Below are 22,755 nucleotides of genomic sequence, written 5' to 3'. Positions count from 1 at the left end.
CCCGAGAAGCTTCCTAACCCTAGGGGTCATTTATCACCTCTTCAAAGCAGCCAGGCTCACCCGCTTATCTCTAACCAATCAGATCAGAGCAGTACATGGTTGAATTTTGCCTTGCAGACAAAAAAAAGTCTTATAACTTGTCTACATTTTACAATACATTCCACAATACCATATTGTTGGATTTATTACCATTCTACTGAGTCCTTTAATCCTAGTTTCATGGCTTTTCTTTCTACAGTTAACTAATAACCTTTTCTAAAGTTAACCTGTGGCATGGGATTTGCAAGGGGAAAAGTGACTTGGGCCATTTTTCCCGCACCAGGGCTTATAAAAACATATTTTATAAGCACTCTACATATATCTACAGTACCCCCACCCCAGAAACACCTAGGGGACACTTTAGGGGTTCTGAATATGTAAATATATTGTAGATCCTCCCTCCACAGTGCTCATACCACCAAGGTCTAATTTGGGCAGAGCTTTATCACAATGTGGGGAGTGAAATGTGCAATTTCACTTTACCCAGGGCATATAAAACTCATTTTTATAAGGGTCCACCTTATAGATACCTAACAACCACTCCCCCCCCCCCCCCCCCCCCCACCCCACGGACAAATAGGGTATACCCTGGTGGTACCTAATATTCCCAAACATTGTAGGTTAACCATTTGTAAGTGCCCCAAACACAAAAGTAGAGTTTGGGCAAAAATTACTTTTTTTTTTAAAGCAGTCCTGTAGCACAGAGCAACTTTTAAACTGACCTCTGGCTTCAGCAGTGCACACATGCAAGAGCAGAAAGGTCTCCTGGCCTCTAAACTGCCATGCCCTATTATATACTAGGGACTGATATGTAGTTTCAATACCCCTGCCCTATTATGTACTAATGCCCTTAGGGGTAGGTCATGCCAATCACAGGGGTACCCTAACCCTTAGAATACAGTGAAAACACCTACATACACTAGGGTACACTAAGTGTTTTCAGGATAGCACTGTGCCTGGGTCTGGTTAGGCAGAGCCCAGGATCAGTCAGTCAGTCAGTTACCACAAGTATGGGGGTGCCCAGGGCACAGGATGACTTTGCAACATCCTCCCATTGTGTTTTCAGTCTGTGCAGGAGCTGCTAAAGATGATCCGTGGTGGGTAGAGAACCCCTGGTACTTCCCCCGTGACCCGGCACAGAAAGAGCCCCTAAGGTACGTTAAGACCTAGCAAAGTAAATAAATCATTCGGAGGATGATGGGAAGGGTCCGCATGCAGAGAGTATTTAGGAATTACCACTTTCGTTGCAGCAGATAGGATCTATTTTCAGGCACTCTTTTGGAGCTTGGCGGCCTCCGGTGCCATCTATGTGTATCTTCGTATTCCCTGAGCCAAAGAGGACGGTGGGGATAGAGGGCTGGTGAGAAGTGTTGCAGGTGTCTTAATATCTCGGTGATTACAGCAGTCAGCCATATAAGCTCTATTGATTTTACTGCCCTTGGACAGTAGCAGTCAATAGCACGCACTTATACACTGAGCTCACCTGTTAGGCAGCCCTTTCCATCAGACGTTAGAAGAATTTTATGTCCATGAACAAACTGTTACTCACGCCAAATCTTCTGTTTACACTTTATAACTTTTTTATTTTTTTGGCCATTCAGATAAGTGTTGCCGCTTGGTATCCTTGCTAGCCAGTGTATAATATAAAGATAGAAATCAGCCATTGGTAGGGAGCTTGGGGATGAACGTCTACTCTTTGACCACTTGCCATGCTCATCTTGGCTCTTCTCCCTAACTGGCAATTCATGCTGCATGAAAATATTCTAAATTCAAAAGTTTTCATCATCCAGTAGTTGCCCTCTGGAAAAGCATCTTGTGCACTGGAAATATATATATTTTTAAAAAGGCCATTGGTTATAATGCCTCCGTGAGTTTGACCTGCAATCAAAAATGCCATAACCTATGCCATTTTGAGATGTATTTTCTGACTTCAGCCTTCTCGGGCATCTGAAGACCGAGTACTTGCACTGAGGAGACCAAAGCTTTCGACTGTCTTTTTTAATCCGAATTTAGCATTACAGGTGCATGAGATTAACTCCAAACGTATCTAAATGTTTCCTTACATGTCCTTCTGCTACCTCCATGATCCGATCTCCAGCATTACTCCTTTTTTTGTAAACTAAGAGAAGAATATCTACTTTCATTTTCTCTTCTATTTTTGACAGTTAACCTGCTCAATATGTCTTCAGAAGTATGTTCACAGAATTGGGTTCAATTCATACATCTAATAAGCATTATTCAAATGTATTTTTTGCCAGTGCATGTCTTGCACTTTCTTTATTCACTTAATGGTGGTGAGAAAAGCAAAGTTTATGCTAATTTCTTTCATTTTTCAAACTGATTAACCTTTATAAAATATTAATACAGGTTGATCGTCATTTAAGAAAGTTGGATCAGGAATTGGCAAAATTCAAAATGGAGCTGGAAGCAGATAATGCAGGAATTACTGAAGTATTGGAAAGGCGTAAGTGCACATTGTGTTTTAAGTATATTGAACAGTTATAATACACATCAAATTCTGAAAATATGTGTTGATATGCATTCTAGATTATATAAAATGTGTTATTACATAGAAAGTGGAGTATTACGTGGATGGAGAAATTGGTGAGGTCGACGTTGGTGTACAGTGTCCCCTGTTTTATGATTTTTCTTTCAGTTCTGTTCTGCTAACAGCTGTGGGTTCTAAAGCAAGTGGTGCTGATGACCGGGCTTAGCCAAAGGCCAGGCACTGTACGAGAAGACGGTTGGGCTTAGCCAAATGTCAAGCTTGGTGGTCTCAAGGAGGAGTGGTGTTAAGCATAAAACTTGGCCAAAGGCCCGGCCCCTCTTTGAGAGGTGGGGGGGCAGGGTCAAAGATTGAGAATCCTAAAAACGTTCAACAGAACAACGAAGATTTAACAGCCTTTCCGAAGTGTGGGTGATCAGAAGGCACTTGCAGTAAAAATGGGAGTGAGTTTGTTCCATAATTTAGGCTCCTAAAATGCCAACGATCAGCCCTCAGAATGAGCCATAGGTAGCTGCAGCAAGACAAAGTGCCCAAGCAAAAAGAGCTGGGAAAATAAAAACAATCTTTAACCTGTATACAATAACACTTGAGATCCAACAGCCAATGTGTAACCAAAAGCAAGCTGCCATCAATTTGCAACATATCCGGCATAAACAAATCTGGAAGGATCTTATTCAGAAGGTGTAGCATATAGTAGTAGGCTAGAGGACTTATGCGTATTTGCTAATTAAAAGAGTGATCTTCTTCTAGGTACAAACCCAGGGATTTACTCCTGGGCACTGTAGAGGACTGCGATCCAGTTGCTTTGGAAATAAGAATTTAGCCAGCCTTCCTTCTTATTTTAGGAGGAGTTTTTGCTTATTGGCATTTTTTCATAAATTGAGTGCTTGATGGCAACAAGATCGTTCAGCAGATGGGACTCTAAACAAGGGTTATCATCTGCATTAGACTGCATGGTAATCAAATGACCTAATCCACTGCGTCAAGGAAAACACAAATGTGATGTGTGTATTACATGCAGATAGTCGAAGCCAATGGCAATCTGGGCTGCAATCCAGTCCATCAGTTTTCACATAGTATGCCACTCCAGACAGATCAGCTACATACAAATCTACCTTGTTCCTGCTCCAGTTGGAACAGGGCAGGCTATCTGCCAAACCAGGTTCTTTCTAAAAGCTAGCAACCTCAAACCGGTTGGCCTGTTTGAGCTTTGTCAGTGAGGTAAAACTTGTTTCTCATGGGATGGTGAGCATTGGACCCACGTCTGGGCATATCGATCTCACTTAGGTTGCTGCACTGAGAAATCCACACAAGTGATGAGTGGAATAAGCTTGTCCTCAAAGACCATCTTCCATTGTTAAAATATGCTCAGCTGACCTGACAGACTCACCTTGCTGGTGGTTAAAATCTGTCCGCCTCCTCATCCCCCAATAACTCTAGCATAACCTCCATCTTTACACAGAAATCGTTAAACTACCATACGTCCACCACTTGATTATAGAGTACTCCCCAGACCTCTAACTTGAGGTCTGATTTATTCTTACCTCGGCACAAGAAACTTTACTTCAGACTTTCAGCTGTACATCACAGACAGTCACCACAAGCCTGGCAGTCACCAAAACCTCTGAAACCTCCTATGTTTGCAGAAAGAGCACATCACCCAGCCCTGAATGGCACCTCATCCTTACCGCTGAACCTCTTAGCTGCCCCTCCGATAGCCTTAGGGCACCTCTGCTAGCCTTCAGACACTCACTTTGAACACTAAGACTTTAACACCAACCTTTGTGTTCTCAACATCCCTTTAAATATCTTCCACTGACCTTAGAGCCACTTTAACTGCATATACAGTCCATGCGACTTTGTGTCAACCTGCCCTCTGCTTTCTATCCCACTGAATTCCCAGGCACCTGCACTCAACATGTCAGCAAGCTACTCCACTGACCTGTTCCTCTTAAAGTACCACATTTGATTCACACAATGTTGTTACGCCATACCTGTGGTAAATTGACCTGTCCTTTGCAGCAGCCTGTATTCACACTCTGTACGTCAATATATGTTTCTCTTAAACTTCCAAATCCAGCTTGTCTTGCAGTTTTTCTAATGAGATTTCTGTCTAGCACAGCCTGGGCTAGACAAGTGCTAGACATGTTAAACTCCTAATAGGATAGCTCAGTTAGTTTGAGTTGTTGTTGTTGCAGAGTACCTTTTTATAGCCCTGCAAACCACAAGTTCCGAACCTGGGTTATGCACCAGCTTGTTATATATTTGAATCCTTTCAGGTTTAGTTACATATTTTATTCATCTGATCGAGCCATCTAGCTGCAGATTCCTTACCTTTGAGTTTTGTAGGCGTCTGTCTGGATCCAGAAGATTTTTCTTTGAGCAATACCCCTACGTGCAAGTAGATGTAGTTGGTCTGCTCCGCGCCAGAAGTGACATCCGTGTCACCTATATAGGTGCCATCTTGGCACGCTGTCTCTGTTCTTTTCTTTCTGTGCCAGTGAAGCGCTGAACCGTGACGAGAGCGCCCCTCTGTCACTTTTTAACAGGATTTTCTTTACTTTTTGTCGACCCCTTTTGGTGTGCAGGAAGTCGTGTCTTCTTGGAAGACTTAAGGATTCAAGCAGTGCGGTGCTTGTCACCACTCCATGTCAGTGACTGAACCGCATTTGGTTTGCCTGTGGAGGTTTGAGCGCAACCCTGGCTCCAACTCATGCTCAGACTGCTGGCTTTGGCTCTAAAAGTTTTGAGGGAGTGGTCCCTAAAGCTGCTTGCGGCCTGGCAGGCGATGCTATGACAGACTGCTCCGAGATCTCGATCCCAGTCGAGACGATGGTCCTAGAACAGCTCCAGGAATCCCATGTCCTCTTCAACCCACTCACGGTCCTCTGGACACTCTGGTAAGAGGCACTACAAGGCAAAGAATGCTTCAACTCCCACTTCCCCTCCTCCCTCTTGCCTGTCGGACAACATGGTGAAGAAACATCGGCATTCAAGGCCTTGTTCTCCGGAACCTGTGCCTGGTTCTGTTCTGCGTCTGTTTTTCCTGTTGCTGGAGTGACCCCTGCTTAAATTAAAGAATTTTATGAAGCCCTGTGCCAGATTTTTGAGCGGGATGACCCCTCCATCCGATTCCGCTGCGACTCCGGCCCCAGTGCTGATGCCCCAATTCCCCACCGCCAACCCCCCCTGGATCTGAACTGGCGCTGGTAATGCCACTGCAGCCTTCCCAATGCTGGTCCAGATGCCACTGCTTCTGGCACGGCTGGCACCAGTCCTATTCTGATCTCTGCCAACCAGAGCTGGCACCGGTCTTTAGTTGTTCCTTGAGCCTTATTCAGACCGGCCATGCTTTAGAGAAGAATGGTAGGGATTACTGGACACTTTAGAATACCAGCAGTACAAACAAGACATGGACTGGTATGAGGAATTGGGTGAAGCCAGTGGTCTGGATACATCCTCATATATACTTGAATGCTTTCTCCTCCTACCGTGGCTACGGAGTAGGGTGCATCTTATGCAATGGTGGTAAGCAGGGTTTCTGAGGTCCTTGACGTTCAGCTGCCTTCAGAGGAGGTCAAGACTAACATCTTGACAGAAGTGCTACAGCCGGGAACTTCCTCTACGGAACCCTTTCTCCCATTCATCAAAGCTTACATGGACGTCCTTCTGGGAACGTGGTCCAAGCCCCGCACAGGGGTTCCTATGAAAAGGACAATCTCCCGCCGCCACAGCCCTTCCCCAGGCGACCCAAACGTTCTCACTACTCATCCCACCCCAGAGATTTGGTGTTCCAGCTTTCCACATTGCATGCTGCGTTTGCTGCCGCTCCCCAGGACAGGGAATCCAAGAGGCTGGACAGTTGGGGCAACAAAATATTTTCTTCCGCCAGCCTTGCATTGAACTCTGCATGCTTATTTGGGCCGTTATTCCCCCTCTTTGTGGGGAAAACTGCATAAGTGCTGCCACCTGGAGGAGGCCCGGGCCATTCTCTTTCAAGCAGTATCAGACGGTAGAGATGCAAAGTTCTATATTTGATGTGGTTTGGTCACTACCGATTCCCACAACGGTGGCTGTTAGACACCATGCCTGGCTGAGAACATCTGGCTTTTCAGGGGATTTCCAGGCCTCACTCATGAACATGCCTTACTTAAAATGGCACCCAAGGCATACACGGCGCTGGAGCGCTTTAAGGAATCCCGGGCTACGGCCAAATCCTTGTTCCTCTCATCTGCCCTTTGTCCCCAGTCTGCCTTTTGCTCGGAGTGGCTACTCCCTCCAAGCCACGACCGGCTGATGAAGGTTCATTTACTATTGCTCCAGGTGGAAGTCATTGCTCTCTTGGCTAAGGGAGCAATAGAGGATTCCAGGGCCAGAGTAGGCTGTGGTTGCTATTCCCACTACTTTCTGAACCTGAAAAAGGACATGGGCCTTCATCCTACCTTAGGCCTACGAACTCTCAACTACTTCCTCAAAAAGGAGAAATTCAAGATGCTCACATTAGCTAAGGTCCAGTCTGCCCTGGACCCGGGAGACTGGATGGTAGCAGTGGACTTGTAGGACGCCTATTTTCACATTCCCGTCTTACCTACCTATTAGTGCTACCTACGGTTTACAGTAGGCCACACACATTTTCAGTTCACCGTGCACCGCTTTGACATTGCCAGCACCCCTTGAATGTTCACAACGATGGTTGTAACTCCTCTACGCAGGTTAGGGGTACCACTCTTCCCTTATCTTGACGACTGGCTTTTGAAGGCAAGCTCTCCCCATGCGGCTATCTCCCACCTCCAGACTACAGTGAAACTTCTGCATCCGCTGGGGTTCACTATCAACGTGCCTAAGTCACACCTGACTCCCTCTCAGATCCTCCTTTTCATTAGAGCTGTTCTAGACACAGTGTACTTTCGAGCCTATCCTTCTGGGCGGATATTCAGGCTATGATAGTGAAGTTTCAGACTCTATCCTGATTTCGGGTAAGAATGACTCTGAAACCGTTGAGCCTCATGGCCTTGTGCATCCTGCTAGTACCACATGCCAGATGGTATATGCCGGCTCTGCAGTGGCACCTGAAGTTCCAATGAGCACAGCATCCGTGGAATTTCTCTGACATGGTCCAAATCTCAGAGGGAATGCACGAGCCCTGCAGGGTGTCTGACGAATCGTGATTGGGCCAGAGGCAGAACCCTCTCCCTTCCCCAACCAGATCTCACATTAGTGACAGAAGCATCACTCCTGGGATGGGGAAGTTATCTGGGAGAGGTGGAGATCCGAGGATTCTGGTCTCTGGTGGAATCTGGACTCCATATCAACATGCTGGAGCTCCGAGTGATTGAAGGAAGAAAGGCTTTCAATGCCAAAAATCAATCAAGAGAAAGCTGGTCCAAGTAACATGAATAACACAACTGCAACAAACAGGGTGGACTGGGGTCATGGACCCTCTGTCAAGAGGCCCTGTGTGTCTGGACATCGCTGGAACAGCAGGGCATGTCCCTGGTGGTTCAACACCTGGCCAGTCCCCTGAACGCCAGGGCAGACAAACTCAGCTGTTGATGCCTAGCGGATCACGAGTGGCATCTCCATCATGTGCTGGCGCAAGGTTACTTTTAACAGTGGGGAGAGCCTTGGTTGGATCTGTTTGCCTCCTTAGAGTACGCGCAATGTAAGCAGTTTTGTGCACTGAAGTTTTCAACGTGGCTCTTGCTCTGAGACATTTTTTGTCTTGAGTGGAGCTCCGGTCTCCTGTACGCCTTTCCGCCAATACCACTCCTGCCCTGAGTTCTCAAGAAGATCTGGAACCACAGGGTCCAAGTCATCCTTGAGGCTCCGGACTGGGCACGGAGAGTCGGATATACTGAGCTCCTACAAATGAGTATTGACCCTTTGATCAGGCTACCTCTTTGGGAGGAACTTCTTTCACAGCAGCAGGGAAGGGTTCTCAGCACAAACCTATCAACTCTACGCCTTCTTGCATGGAGATTGAATGGCAGCAGTAGATTGCTCTTGAGCTTCCTTCCGAAGTTTGTAATGTTGTTCTGGCAGCCAGGCATCTCTCCAGCAAAATGGTTTATGCCTGCAGATGGAAGAAATTTGTAATATATTGTACTGAAAAGTCTATTGACCCTCTTTTTATTATTTTTTATTTTAGCATTTATAAAGCGTATGAATCACCCCGCATGGGGCATCTCCGCGCTGAGGACAGAGGTGGTTCAACATAGAGGGGAACAAAGCTAGAAAAGATGAGTCTTGAGCTTTTTCCTAAAACCCAGATAGTTAGTATTCAGGCGAAGATCAAAAGGCAGCTGGTTCCATAACGTGGGAGCCATAGAAGTGAAAGATTTGCCTCCTAGTATGGATAGTCTAATACGAGGAACCACAAGTAAGCCTTTTCCTTCCGAACGCAGTGTGTGAGATGGAATGTGTTTAGTTAGCTTTTCGGTCAGATAGATAGGAGCCATCTGATTAAGGCTCTTAAATACTAAACAGCACACTTTAAAATGAATTATTTTCCGAATAGGAAGCCAATGCAAGTTGAAGAGTAGAAGAAGAGATGGAGTAAGCCTGGGAGCACCAGTCATCAGACGGCAGCAGTGTTTTGCACTACCTGCAAACTTTGTAGATCAAGGTCCTTAGCCGAAATCGGCAAGGCATTGCTATAATCCAAGCGGCTCAGGACTAGAGCATGGATTAATGTTTTCCGAGAGTAGATTGGGAGAAAATGAAAAATCTTGCAGAGCAAGCTCAGCGCATAGAAGCAGGATTTTTTAGTTGTTGCTATATGATCTTCCAAGTTGAGGTCTCTATTTACCAAGACCTTTAGGTTTTTAACAATGGTCTTTGGGGTAGGAGCTGTACCTAGTTCTTCTGGTCGCCAACTAGGTGACCAGTTAGTCATAGCATCCTTATAGAGCATAGTTTCTGTTTTCCCCGCGTTTAACTGCAGGAAATTGCTCTTCATCCAAGAGGAGATCATTTTCATGCCTTCCAAAAATGTATTCTGAATGTTGGGGGTATATTTCTGCTTCCCTTTCTGATGATTTGCTTTTTATTGTGACCCTTGCCCAGCAGCGCTTTGCTCTGGACACCATTGTGCATAGATTCCTGAAACGCCTTGTACATATGTTCTTACCTGCCCCTTTCATTATGCTCAATGGGACCTTAATTTGGTTCTCCCCTTCCTCGTGTGTTCCTTTTGGGCCTCTGTGTAATTGTTCCCTCTGGCTGCTTACCATCAAAACTGCCTTTTTAGTGACAATTACATCTGCCATGAGAGTGAGTGAGTGAGATGCAGGCCTTATCATGCAAGTCTCCCATCTTGACAATCTTCCCTGACAACATTGTGCATCACACCAGGGCCTCTTTCCTTCGGAAAGGGATAAACCCTTTCCATGTGGGACAATTGGTCACCTTGCCCACTTTCCATGCTCCTCCACATCCCTCTAAGGAAGATGAACGACTCCGCTGTCGGGACCCAAAAAGAGCATTGCTGTTCTAACTTGATGGCACAAAAGAGTTACGGGTGGACGAACAAGTCTTCATTGCGTATGCTGGTGCGATGAAAGGTCGTGGTGCAGAAACGGACCATCTCATGAAGGGTCGTTCTCTACATCAAAATTGGCTATGCTCTGGAAAAGAAGCAGCCTCCTGAAGACTTAAGGGCTTATTCCACCATAGCTAAAGGCTGCTACCTCTGCGTTAGCACATGGAGTCCCAGTCCTGGATATCTGTTGGGGCAGAAACGTGGGCATCCCTGCACCTGTTTTCCAACCATTGCTGCCTGAATAGTCCGGTCTGCAGGAACGGCCATTTTGCCCATTCAGTCCTGCAGGACTTCTTAGTCTGAAATTTTTCTTAAGTAACTCATCCGTGGATGGTATTGCTGGGTAACTATTCAAAGGTAAGGAATCTGTGGCTAGATGTCTCTGGCAAATGAACAAGTTACTTTCCTTCGGTAACACCATATCTGGTAGAGACATGATCTAACCGCAAATTCCTTACCGACCAACCCATCCTCCCGGCTCTGCGGGCAAGTTTCTAGGGTCCTGGCTGGTCCATTTCTGGGCGTTAGTTTTCAAACACACTAGTATCTATACACTTCATGGCTCTGCACCCTTCATGGCTCCGCATTTTTCATATGGAAAGTCTGGGAAAAGTAACTGACGTCAGCATGCCGAGGTGGTGCATATATAGGTGACATCCCTTCCGGCGTGGGTGATGCCAACAACGCAATGCAGAGCCAACTGACGCCACCTACAGACAGTCAGGGGAATTGCTCGAAGAAAAATCTTCCGGATGTAGTCTGACGCTAGGTAAATTCAAAGGTAAGTAATCTGCGGCTAGGTCATGTCCCTACCAGATAAGGCATTACCGAAGGTAAGTAACTTGTTCTTTACAGGTAGATTTCTGCACCAATTCTTCACCCAAATAAAGTATGCCATAAAGAGCAGCACTTGCAAAACACAAGCTCTGATTCCTAGGGTATGTAAAAATGTTACCTCATAAGACTTGTGGAATGTGTCCACAAAACAAAAAATGGAAATTGTTCGATAAAACGTGACTGGTTACAGCCAGTGGGCAGGTTTGATGTCTGCCAACACACTAAACCTCAATTCAAAGTAATGATCATGAGTGCTCACTGTTTCCATAGCAAGAAAACCGTCTTCGCTTATTGGACACAGTCTGCTGGGAAGCTCTGCAGAATATGCTATTACAGTGGTTCTTAACCTTTTAAGTTCTGTGCACCACCACTTAATCATTAACTAAATGTTTGGAAGGAGCGGACTATACTTGAGATTTTATTGGATTATAAATACGAGACGATCCAAACTGGAGGCGTCCCTCACTGATGAAAATCGATTAGGACTTAGGTTATACATGTCCTGAGACCCCACGTGTAAACCCCGAAGAAGTTCCTGTGGCACTAGGGAACGAAACGCATTGGCAGTGTACAGGTTTTAACCAAAGTACGTAAATAAAGAGAAGATTTTTCGATAACCTATGTTTCCCGACTGACTTCACTTGGAGTGCACCTTCCTTTCTTGTGAAAATTCGTAAAAAAATCAAATATAAAAATTTGTACACAAAGCTTTTGTTTTGTTTTCAATCTAAGCACGGTTTGATTTCCCCGTTTTACAAAAAAATTTTTTAACTAGGTTTTGTTTCTCAATTAATAGCACAGTATACCTCCAGCAGGCAACTGATCATTTCTACTGCTGAGGGACACTCGGGTAGATCCTCCCTCTCCTATGGTACTAATCTGTGGTAAACTTCACAACTGGAGGAAAAAGCCAGGAACGCAGTAGCAGGTGCTGCATGTAGCTTGCATGGAAGGATTTTTTAAATTTTAAGATCTGTGCCATCCTGACACCAGAAGCTTCCTGTTTGAAAGCTTCTGGTGTAGTTTGTGTGGTCTCAAAAGTTCATAATGCAACGGGTTTCATGAAAGGTTTCGGAATCCTGTGTATGTTTACCATTTTCTGCTTGAGTACACTCTCATAACTGCAGGGGGTGCTTCTCCTTAGCTGTTACCTCTTGCAATTACATTGCCTCCGACCTGGTCCAGGAACCTGGTGTTTTTTCACTTGTGCTAATACCTGTACTGGTTACAGTCTCAAAGTCTTGGTGGTTCTCAACAACAGTCTTTGGCCTCTGCAGTACGCAGACTACACCCATGCCTGCTGCCTAATTCCTTGTGTACGAGGCACAACACCCTGTATAAAAAAAGATTCCACAGTGAAAAGTATTTAAAAGTACGGTGCTGAATATGTATTGCCTTACTCCAGTTCCTAACTGGAGGCCTCAGAACTGGTTGTACCTAATTACCTCTATAGGGTCTTTCTGCTTAGTTGCAGCTGAATCACTTCATCCCATCGGTCCCTGTCTTTGTGCCTGCCACTGCTTTTTTTATGAAGGCTATAAAATGAGTTACTCTGGATGCAGATCTATCACTGGTGAACTTCAGCAAAGACATCTACCAAAAGTGCCACTTCAAAAAAATCATGCCTGTGCTGCACCTCCCTCACAGGAACACCCTCTTCGGTCAATATTTATCTCAAAAGGGATTTTGTGGAGGGCTCCCCAATAGATGGTATCTAAACTGCTAAAGGTATAAAATCATCCCACTCTGCAAATTCTGGACTGAAGCATGCATGCCATTTTTCATCCTCACTGACGTCCTACTGCTAACCCCAACAAAGCAGGGGTTTAAATTCAAAACTTCATGATTTTGAAATGTGTCCTTGTACAGTGGTGCACTTTTCGACATGCATACAATGATCATACTATATTGGCTAACCAGATGCCTAAAGTCAGCCTCCAAAAATAATTTTTCTGTTTTCCTGATGAAATGCAAACATTTTCCCACCAGAACTTGCAAGAAACTATTGCATGGACTGTCCTATAAGGAATTTGTTGGGCGATGGACTCCTAAGTTTATAGGTTGGACAGGGTTTCGACTTGTAGGAAATGTGTACTTTGGCTAATGTAGGCCTGCACATGGTAGTCATGCACCTGCAAGCTTGGAGTCCAGAATTACCTTCAAAATAATCTGCATTGTGTGTAATTCTGTTGTATTGCTTACCCCTCATTCTCCTTTGTTTTTTTAAAAAAAAAATGTTTTAATAAACTTTTTATTTTTCAATTGGAGATGTAAAATACAACATATGCCCCCCCCCCCCCCCCCCCACATGGCATCATTCAAAAACATTTTTACACAGATCGATGGACACATTATGGCACATTTACGGAGATTGACAACTACTGAAAGTACACAAGACAACGCAGTTAAGCGGTGGAAGCAGCTTCTTACTCGTGAACACGTGAGGTAATCAGGTCAGGCACAGCACCCTGTACAAGTCCAGGAACCCCACATTGGGCCTCTCCCCTTCCCCCCTCCGAGTCATTCCCAGAGAAAAAGTCCCTGCTTGTCCCCTCCGAATCACTGGGCGACGAGGTCCCCTCTGCTGCCAACCCTGTCATGCACATAGCACGCCACGCCAACAAATCCTCCTGCAATTTCTCATCCCTCCTGGTGTGTTTCATATGCGTTTCTTCTGCTAGCGTCCATTCTCTCACATCTCTAAGCCATGCATCGACCTCTGGGGCCCGCTGCCCCATCCATGTATTGGCAACCCTGCGCCTGGCCAGCACTAACCTCAATTGTAAGAACTTATCGGAGAGTTTCCGCTTCCTTGGCTTCGGGACCAATGCCAGCAGACAATGTTATGGGCGTGTGCTCGATTCGGAGTCCTGTGGTAATCCCCACCCGGATCACCACTGCTGACCAAAAGCTCCCCACCAACGGACATTCCCATGCCAGGTGCAAGAATCCTGCCCCCCCTGCGCTGCATCTAGGGCAGTTGTCTCTTCCGCTGCCCGAGAATCGACTGATCGACTTCGGAGTAAGGTAGGTGCGGTGCAGAAAATTGAAGTGGATAAGTTTAAATCTCGCATTACAAGAGACCCTCCGCGTGAGGGTCCCCACCCGCGCCCTTTGACTCTGAGTCAGAGGTACTCCCAGGTCTGCCTCCCAAGCCTCCCATGCTGGCGGTACCGGAGGCGCAGAGTCCCGCTTCATAGCCGCATATAGCAGAGTTATTAGTCTACGTCCTCTGCCGCAGGACAATATAATATGCAGCGTATTGGACAGCGGTGGAATCTCCGGGCACTGTGGCCAAATTGAGCATATTACTGTCAGCTGCCTAGGCTAAAGGACTCCACTGCCTGCTCATAGGTCACGAACCTCTCAGAGGGATACAAGTCAGCCAGAACCTTGCTGCCCCCAATTTTCCACTCCCTAAAGGACATCTGATGTTCTAATTCCACTATAGGGTCCAGGTCCCAGAATGGCAGATCTCTGTGGAACGGGGCCGACCATTGCACCCTTTCTATGACTCGTTGTCAAACTCCCGCCGTGTGTTTAACCACATAAGGCAGTCTTGTATCAGCTCCTGCCCCTCGCAACAGTGCCCTCCGCAGCTCCTGCACGGTCGCCCTTCCAGCAAGCAGCCTTGTCTCCCATACCTCTGCGTCTGCAAACCATCGGGCCGCCGGGAGCCTCTGTGCTGCATAATAATAAAGGTCAAAGCGTGGGGCCTCCAGACCTCTACTCTACTCCTCCTGCCCGCCCAGACCCTCCACCTCCTTAGCTGGATCCACCTGATCCACAAGGCAAAAATCCGGAATAATTAATAAAATCCCCAAATTCACTAAAAGCAACAAAACCCAATTTGCTTTGCTGTAAAGCTATGGAATATTCTACATGAGAACGTTTAAGTCTGTCTTTCCTTGCCTTCCTTATGACTTGTTATTTGGATATTCTCTATACATTCTTTCAGTTCTTGCGGCTCTTCATTTCTATATGTGGCGGTGTATGTTCTGTTATTTGTAAAGCCCCCCCACCTCCTTCAGTGGAGACTTCCTGGAAATAGTTTGCATGCAAGGCATGAACGCAGGCCATGCTATGTGTTCACCGCCCATATCGTGTGGCTGCAGGCCATGTCCTGGTGGTAAATACATAGGAAATTCACGTAAAAGCTTGGATAAAAGATTCTGGGGGTGGTGTCTTACTAATATTTATTTATTTATTTATTTATTTATGGAATTTTTAATGCACAGCTACTACCCAAGGGTGTCTAGGCGCAATATGATACTTTAAGATACAGTGGTAAGCACAAACCTATTGGTTGAAGAGCCAAGTCTTCAATGCCCTACGAAAACAGATGAGAGTAGGAGCCGTTTTGATATGTGAGGGTAGAGAGTTCCACAATCTAGGAGTTGCTACCAAGAAGCGTCTGTCTCCCCAGGTGGCGGTTCTTGTTCGGGGAACAGCTAGTAGACAACTGGCTGCTGATCTTAGGTTCCTTATAGGGGTGTATGGCTGAAATGCCTCTCTTAGAAATTTCGGGCCGGTATGATGTATGGCCTTATAGGCAATACATAATGCCTTAAATTTAATCCTGCTCTCCACTCTTAGCCAATGAAGATGGCGTATAGCTGCCGAGGTGGACTGGCGCCTAGGAATGTTGAGGAGGACTCTGGCTGCCATATTTTGAACGGATTGAAGCTTGTTCAGAATATATTTGTGCGTGTTAAAAAAGAGGGCATTTCCGTAATCAAGCTTGGAAAACACCAAGGTGGTAATCAGTGTTTTTCCAGCTGATGCTGGCAAGTACGGTAGCAGCTTTTTTATCTTTTTCAACGTGAAAAAGGCACCTGAAACAACCTTATTTACATGATGTTTGAAGGACAGATGTTAATCAAAGATCACTCCAAGATTCCTGACTTTTGCAACTGGGACCGGAGGCGGACCCATCTGAGTAGGCCACCAAATTAGGGACCATTCAGGAGAGATGTTACCAAAGGTCATAACCTCCGTTTTCTCCGCATTCAGTTTTAGGCAATTGCTATGCATCCAAGCTTGTACCTCCAATATCCCCTCTTGAAAATTAGCTGCCACCACTGGGCCGTTCTTATGCACCGCCAACACAAGTTGGGTGTCATCAGCGTAGGTAGTTAGGCGCATCCCGTGAGATTTTATGACCCTTGCCAAATCTGCAACATAAATGTTAAAAAGCGCAGGGCTTAATGACGATCCTTGGGGGACCCCGCATGGCAGTTTGGAAGTCGACGAATAATAATTGCCCAGTTTAACTGCCTATATGCGGTTAGCTAAAAAAGAAGCTATAAGATCTTTGGCCAAATTGTTAATCCCCAGGGCTGTGACACGGTCGACCAAGATGGTGTGGTCGACCGTGTCAAAGGCCGCCGAGAGATCCAACAGAATGAGCACTGCTGCTCCTCCCGAATCCAAGATGTATCTGATTTCATCGGAGGCCTTTATCAGCGCTGTTTCGGTTCCGTGTCCCCTCCGGAAACCGAACTGTGTATCATCCAGAAGTTCATGTTGTTCAATGAACTCTGAGAGCTGCTGGGTCATGATGGCCTCTACGATTTTGGCGGGAAAGGGCAGGCAAGCAATGGGTCTGTAATTGGCCGTGACAGTGGGGTCTAAAGAAGGCTTTTTGAGCAAAGGTTTAACAATGGCCTTCTTCCAGATGTCCGGGTAGACGCCTGTTTTAAAGATGGCATTACAGATGGTGGTGAGCGGCTGAGAGATAGTATTGTGGAGTTGATTCATTATATCAGGGGGGCATGGATCAAGCGGAGAGCCTGATTTGATCTTGGCAGCAAGTATGCTGACCTGATCTTCTGTCACTGGCTTGAAACCCGAAAAAGAAGGATGGATCACAGCCAAGTGGGAGGATGGTTCAGTCCTGACTTCCGCCGGTAACTGAGGGAAAATTGAATAAATATCCATGACCTTGGTGGTGAAGAAGTTGGCCAACGAGTTACAGAATTCCTGAGAAGGTTCAGTTGCAGAGCCAGTGGGAGGAGTAGAGAGAGAATTCACGACCTGGAATAACATCCTTGCTGAGTTCTGGGCTTGTTCAATTTGACCAGTAAAGAATGTGTTTTTTTGAGTGATGATAGCTTTTTTATAAATTGCCAGAGCATCTTTATAAGTTTGCTTAGCAGAGGGGCTATAATGCTTTCTCCAGCGTCTTTCTAGACTTCTACAATATTGACGCTGGAGGCGCAGCTCCTCTGTGAACCACTGGGCCGATGGTGTAGCTCTATTTGGGCAGTAAGATTTCTCAGGTGCCACTTGATTAGCTGCATTTAGTAACCATTCCTGAAAGCTGGTGGACAGGGTTTCAGGATCATAAGAACTTTCTGGGACCGAGGTCCTAAGAAGGTTTGCGAGATGGAAAATATCGGCCGTTTTCCAGGCTCGTGTTCCCAGTGATGACCGGGCTTTGGTCTGGGGGGGGTTAGATTGTACTGCTCGGATTCTGAAGATAATGGCTTGGTGATCAGACCATGCCAATGGTAGTACTGCTATCAGGTCAATACCTGGATTATTTGTGAACAGACCGTCTAGTGTGTGCCCCGCTTCATGTGTGGGACCTCTCACCAACTGTTGCAATCCTATTGCTTGCATGTCTGCAATAAGTTGGACTGTGTCCTTGGTTTCCATATCTTCCAATGGAAAGTTAAAATCTCCAAGGATAGTATAATCCAAGAATCCTATAACAGATTCAGTAATTTCTGCGAGCGCAGCTAAGAATTTTGTCCGGGGGCCCGGTGGTCTGTAGACCAATGTCCCTCTAAACGCTTGTTTCTGCGTGAGATTGATAACAAACGCGATAGCTTCGCAGTTAGGGGTTGGAATGTGCTCAAATTTTGTCCGGTAAGCATCTTTATGAATGATAGCTAAGCCACCACCTCGCCCGGAAGTTCTATCTTGTCTAACGACACAATAACCTTCAGGGGTGGCAGCGACAAAATATCTCATGCTGCTTACATTATAATTAAATAAACTTGAACATTCCCAGAAAATCCTTTTGTGAGAGGACGTCATGATTGGAAAAATCACCAGTTGTCGCCACACCTTTTCAACTGTATACACAGTGTCATTAAATGGCAACATACTGAAGTCTGTAAACCAATGACTATTCTGGTTCTAGACAAGTTAGAAAAGCTGAAGATGTTGCCATGATTCTGCACACTTCACCATTTCCCATAATGTGTAAAACTTATGCAAGCACGGATAGTAAACATGTTTCCCTTTTGATCCTTTGAGCTTTATTTTACTGAACTATTGACTTTTTATGGTGCGTGAACATTCAAAATAATATTCTTATGGCATCATTAGAAGTAAAAATATGGTAAAAAATTACGAAATGGGCTACTCCTGCGATTCCAAGAACTTCTGGAGTTTAATACGAAACTAGAAGCTTCCCAATTGATATTGGCGCAAAAACCTATCTGCTCTTTATTGCGATAGTCAAAAACAAAACAACCTTTTTATTGTAGATACCTAAAATCTCTTTAGCAGTTACGGAATCGGAAACATCCAATTTCTTTTTGTAATCCATGAAAAAATTATCAAAAGTGTGCTTCAACAGTCTAGAGCCACCAGTGCCCTCGGGTCAAATGGTATACCCATATCAGTTATTTAAATAAGTATTGGTACTGATGCACATTGTCCAAAGTAATATTAGAAGCGGACTGTCTCAGAATCTTGAAGGGGGTCAACTATACACCTGATCCACAAAAGGGGGAGTTTAAATGACCTTCTGAATTTTAGTACAATAGCGCTGCAAACATATTTGCATGTGTTCTCCTTATCGTAGCTTGAGGACTGACTTGATCAATCCAAGATACTACCTTTACGACAAACTGGTTTAAGAAAAATGGATGTGAGACAGTAGATGACATCATGGCCATCAACTTGATGGCACAGAATGCAACTGCCTATGGTTCTTCAATGTGCTACTTAGACTATAATGCTGCATTCAACAGTTGCTGCTCAGTAGAAAATTAAGAACATTAAGTATGCAACAATGCATGCCTTTACCATGCATTCTTTAAAGCTTATACCATGCATACCTTATTCACGAATATACCTTTAATACGCATGGCTTTACCACACACATACTTTTACCACGCATGCCTTTACCACGCAAGGTAAGTTTATATACGGTAAGTAAAGCCCCTACTTAAAAAAAAAATATATTTTTTTTATTGGGGAGACCCTCCATTTTGTAATTATTTTACATTTGCATATTTTCTTAATGGGGGAGAACCCCCAAACACCCCAGTTTTTGTAACCTTACCACCATATTTCCTTACCCACTCGTAAACCCTAAAAATACCCATGCCACCCAATACCCTTTCTCACCCCTCGACCCTTAAACACCATTACTATCCTAAAACATGTTCCACCCTATGCCCTTACCAACCCCTAAACGTGAAGAAAAAAATTTACCACCCTTACCCTCCTCTTAACCCTAAATGACAAAAACCAAACAATGTTTTATTTATATATATATATATATATATATATATTATATGTACCACGTGACTCCTCTGGATCTCTCGGTGTTTCCAGCGCCTGCTTAGCACACCAGCAAACAGAAGGGAGACGGACCACAAAACTTCAGCATATCGATTTATTTCGGTACACAGAAAGCAGCTACGCGTTTCTGCCAAGGTATGCCCTTGATCACGCTGCAACATGTACTCAAGACAAAATGCTTGTTTTAAATGCAAAGTTCAAAAGTGAACACCCCTTCACAGTGACGTAGTGTGACAAGTAAACAGTGAAGACATACTGCCACAGTTTATATATATATATATATATATATCGGCACAACAGACAAACATGATTGATAACTGGATAAATCCCAGATGTTAAGATGTACATTTATAACAGTAAATAAACTTCTCCAACCTGCACCATATAGTATCAAAGTGTGGAGACCCAGTCTTCCTGTATAAATACAGACAACTTGTACGGCTAGGAAACACTCATATCAAAATGTACATAAGGTTTGTCTGATCACATAACCAGGGCAGTTAATAAAGTGCTATGTGAAGGTGAAATAAAGTGCAAAAGTCATAGAAAGTGCGAGGGAGAGAGAGCCGTACGAGATTATGTGCAATACCATTCATTAAGCAAAGGACGGAAAATATCAAAACACATATAAGTTTCACAGATCCCTGGAAACAGCTGATTATCACAATTTTATGTGCATGATTCGTCACTTCATAATAAATAGTATAAATAGGTTAAAATGTAGTATTATAAAATCTAATAAATACACCTAGGCATGTGATATACTCATAATGCTATATATACAAAATAGATATTAAATTGCATATATATACACATATAGTGAGAAATATAAAACCCCAAATAAATATGGCAATTTCATGTCAATACTTATGATATTCCTCATCTTATCAAAGTAGAAAACAATGTAGGAAAATAGAGATGCATATGGATATAAACATATAAAAATATATATATGAATATCTATATACAACTATATACAACAAGGAAGAGTTACATCAAATTATATGCAGTAAACAGCAATGGATGCTGACAGACCCGACCTCAACCTCGAAATAGGGAACCTAACTAGGAGGGAGGAAAATTGTTAATACGGGTCTTAGGAAATATAAAGGCATTTTGGACGGAAGAACAATATATTACATTACAAAAAGTGATGCATCTCATCAATATTGTTCAACCCGTTGGGCCAACGTGTGTCGAGCTCTAGTATCATCCTGGTTTCCAGCTGTCTTAAAAGTGATTCCCTGTCACCTCCTCTTTTGAGGGGTGGTATGGCACCGATCACAAAGTATTTTAAACAAGATAAATCATTGTTATGTGCTCTTTTAAAGTGACAGGCCACCGGATAGGATGGGTCACTGTGCAAAATCGCGCGTAAATGTTGTAAGATCCTGACGTGCACCTGCAGCTTGGTACTACCAACATATCGTAATCCACAGGTACACGTCAGGACATACACGGCAAAGTCTGTTTTACAATTGAAATTGCATGTAATCATTTTTGGCTCTGCATCAAAAGGAGTAGAATAATGCAAGGTATTGATGCCAAATCTGCATGCGCGGCAGCTGGAACATTTGAAAAAACCTCTAGAAGGTTTTAACCAAGAAGTTCTGGACTTCAATTCAGGGGCAGCTTTGTCCAAAGCGGACCCCATACTTTTCGCCCGTCTGAAGGTGATAATAGGATTGGACGGCAACTTGGTGTTCAAGATATGGTCACTCAATACTATGGGCCAATTCTTTTTCAAAATTGCCTTTCATTTTCTATCCTCACTGCTGAAGGCAGTGATCATCCTTGGGCCATCTTCTTGGATATCAGGAATATTGCTAATTTCTGTCTGCGACTGGGATGAAGGAAATAGGCTTTCTCTAGATCTAAATTCTGATTTCTCAACTGCTTTCTTAAGAATCTTATCAGATTAACCCCTATCTTTTAATCGCGCTAGCAACTCGTCTAAACATTGCTTGTAATAAGAAGGGGAACTGCAGATTCTTTTAAGTCTTAATATCTCTCCATAGGGTATTCCCATGATGGTATGTTTGGGGTGCATACTGGCAGCATGCAGAGTCATGTTGCCAGCAGTGGACTTCCTATGGAGTGTGGTGTTGAGCTTAGAATTAGACACATAGATCTCTACATCCAAAAATTGCATCCTGATTTGGTTAATGTTGGCAGTGAACTTTAAATTCATGGAGTTATTGTTCATGTCATCTATAAACAACAAAGCCTCATTTTTGGACCCTTTCCACACCATGAATATGTCATCTATATACCTCAAATAGCAGACAACATGATTTTTCATAGTAGTGGAGTGTAACGCGGTGAGGACCTGCTCCTCCCACCAGCCTACGTGTAAACACGCAAAGCTGGGGGAGAAACAGGCCCCCATCGCCACCCCTCTCAGTTGTCTGTAAATGTCTTTGCCAAACGTGAAAAAGTTATTGTGTAGGCACCAGTGAATTAGGCCCAATATGACCTTATTATGCTCCTAAAAAGCCATGGGTTTTTTATCTAAAAAATACTTGATAGCATTCAAACCCTGTACATGATTGATACTCGTGTATAACGATTCTACGTCCAACGAGATCAACCACATATTTTCTTCCCATTCAATGTTGGCAATCTTAACTAAGAAATCACTGGTATCCCGGACGTAGCTGCCAAGATTTTTGACAATGTCCTGGAGAAAGAAGTCCATATACTGGCCAACGTTTTCGCCCATACTTTTAATGGCAGATACAATTGGCCTTCCGGGCACTGGTATGACTTCTTTATGCACCTTCGGAATCAAATACAGTGATGGCATTATAGGAAACTCTGTGTTCATAAATTTATGTTCCTCAGAAGAAATAAGACCTTCTCTCTTCCATTGGGACAACATCTGTTGTAGCTCACCCTTGGCATTGAGGTATTCTTTCTGGCTGGAAATTTTGTAACAAAGGGGATCCGAAAGTTGTCGTTTGGCCTCTAAAATATAATCCTGCTTGGGCCAAATCACTAGGTTGCCCCCCTTGTCAGATTTTTTTATTACTATTTCATGATTTTCTCCAAGTTTCTTTATTAGTTTTCCATATTCTTTTCTCATGTATGTAACCTTCCTTTTTGATTTGGTATTAGTCTGCTTGTATAGTTTTTTGATGTCATTTACTACACAGTCATGGAAGACGTCGATAGCGTCTTTGGGTGTTACGGGAACATATTTGGATTTACTTTTGAATGGACTGAGGCCCGCTCCTTTCTGCAAGACAGATATCCTGCTAAGCCGTGCCTGTGTGGAAGCATCTGGGTC

General features: G+C 44.3%; 1 protein-coding gene across 2 annotated transcripts in view; it reads left to right on the top strand.

Moving 5' to 3' along the window:
* Nucleotides 1-22,755, top strand: part of ING3 (inhibitor of growth family member 3) — a 200,108-nt gene that overhangs the window by 60,873 nt on the left and 116,480 nt on the right. For both annotated transcript variants that reach the window (XM_086967020.1, XM_086967014.1), the window contains exon 5: nt 2,407-2,503. In XM_086967020.1, the coding sequence (XP_086823146.1) occupies nt 2,407-2,503 (97 nt within the window). The remainder of the gene's footprint in view (nt 1-2,406; nt 2,504-22,755) is intronic.

This window comes from Lissotriton vulgaris, chromosome 1_1 (genome assembly GCF_964263255.1).
Source record: "Lissotriton vulgaris chromosome 1_1, aLisVul1.2, whole genome shotgun sequence".
Taxonomy (NCBI): Eukaryota; Metazoa; Chordata; class Amphibia; order Caudata; family Salamandridae; genus Lissotriton; species Lissotriton vulgaris.
Note: the sequence above shows the minus strand (reverse complement) of the source record. Positions and strands in the feature narration are given on the sequence as shown.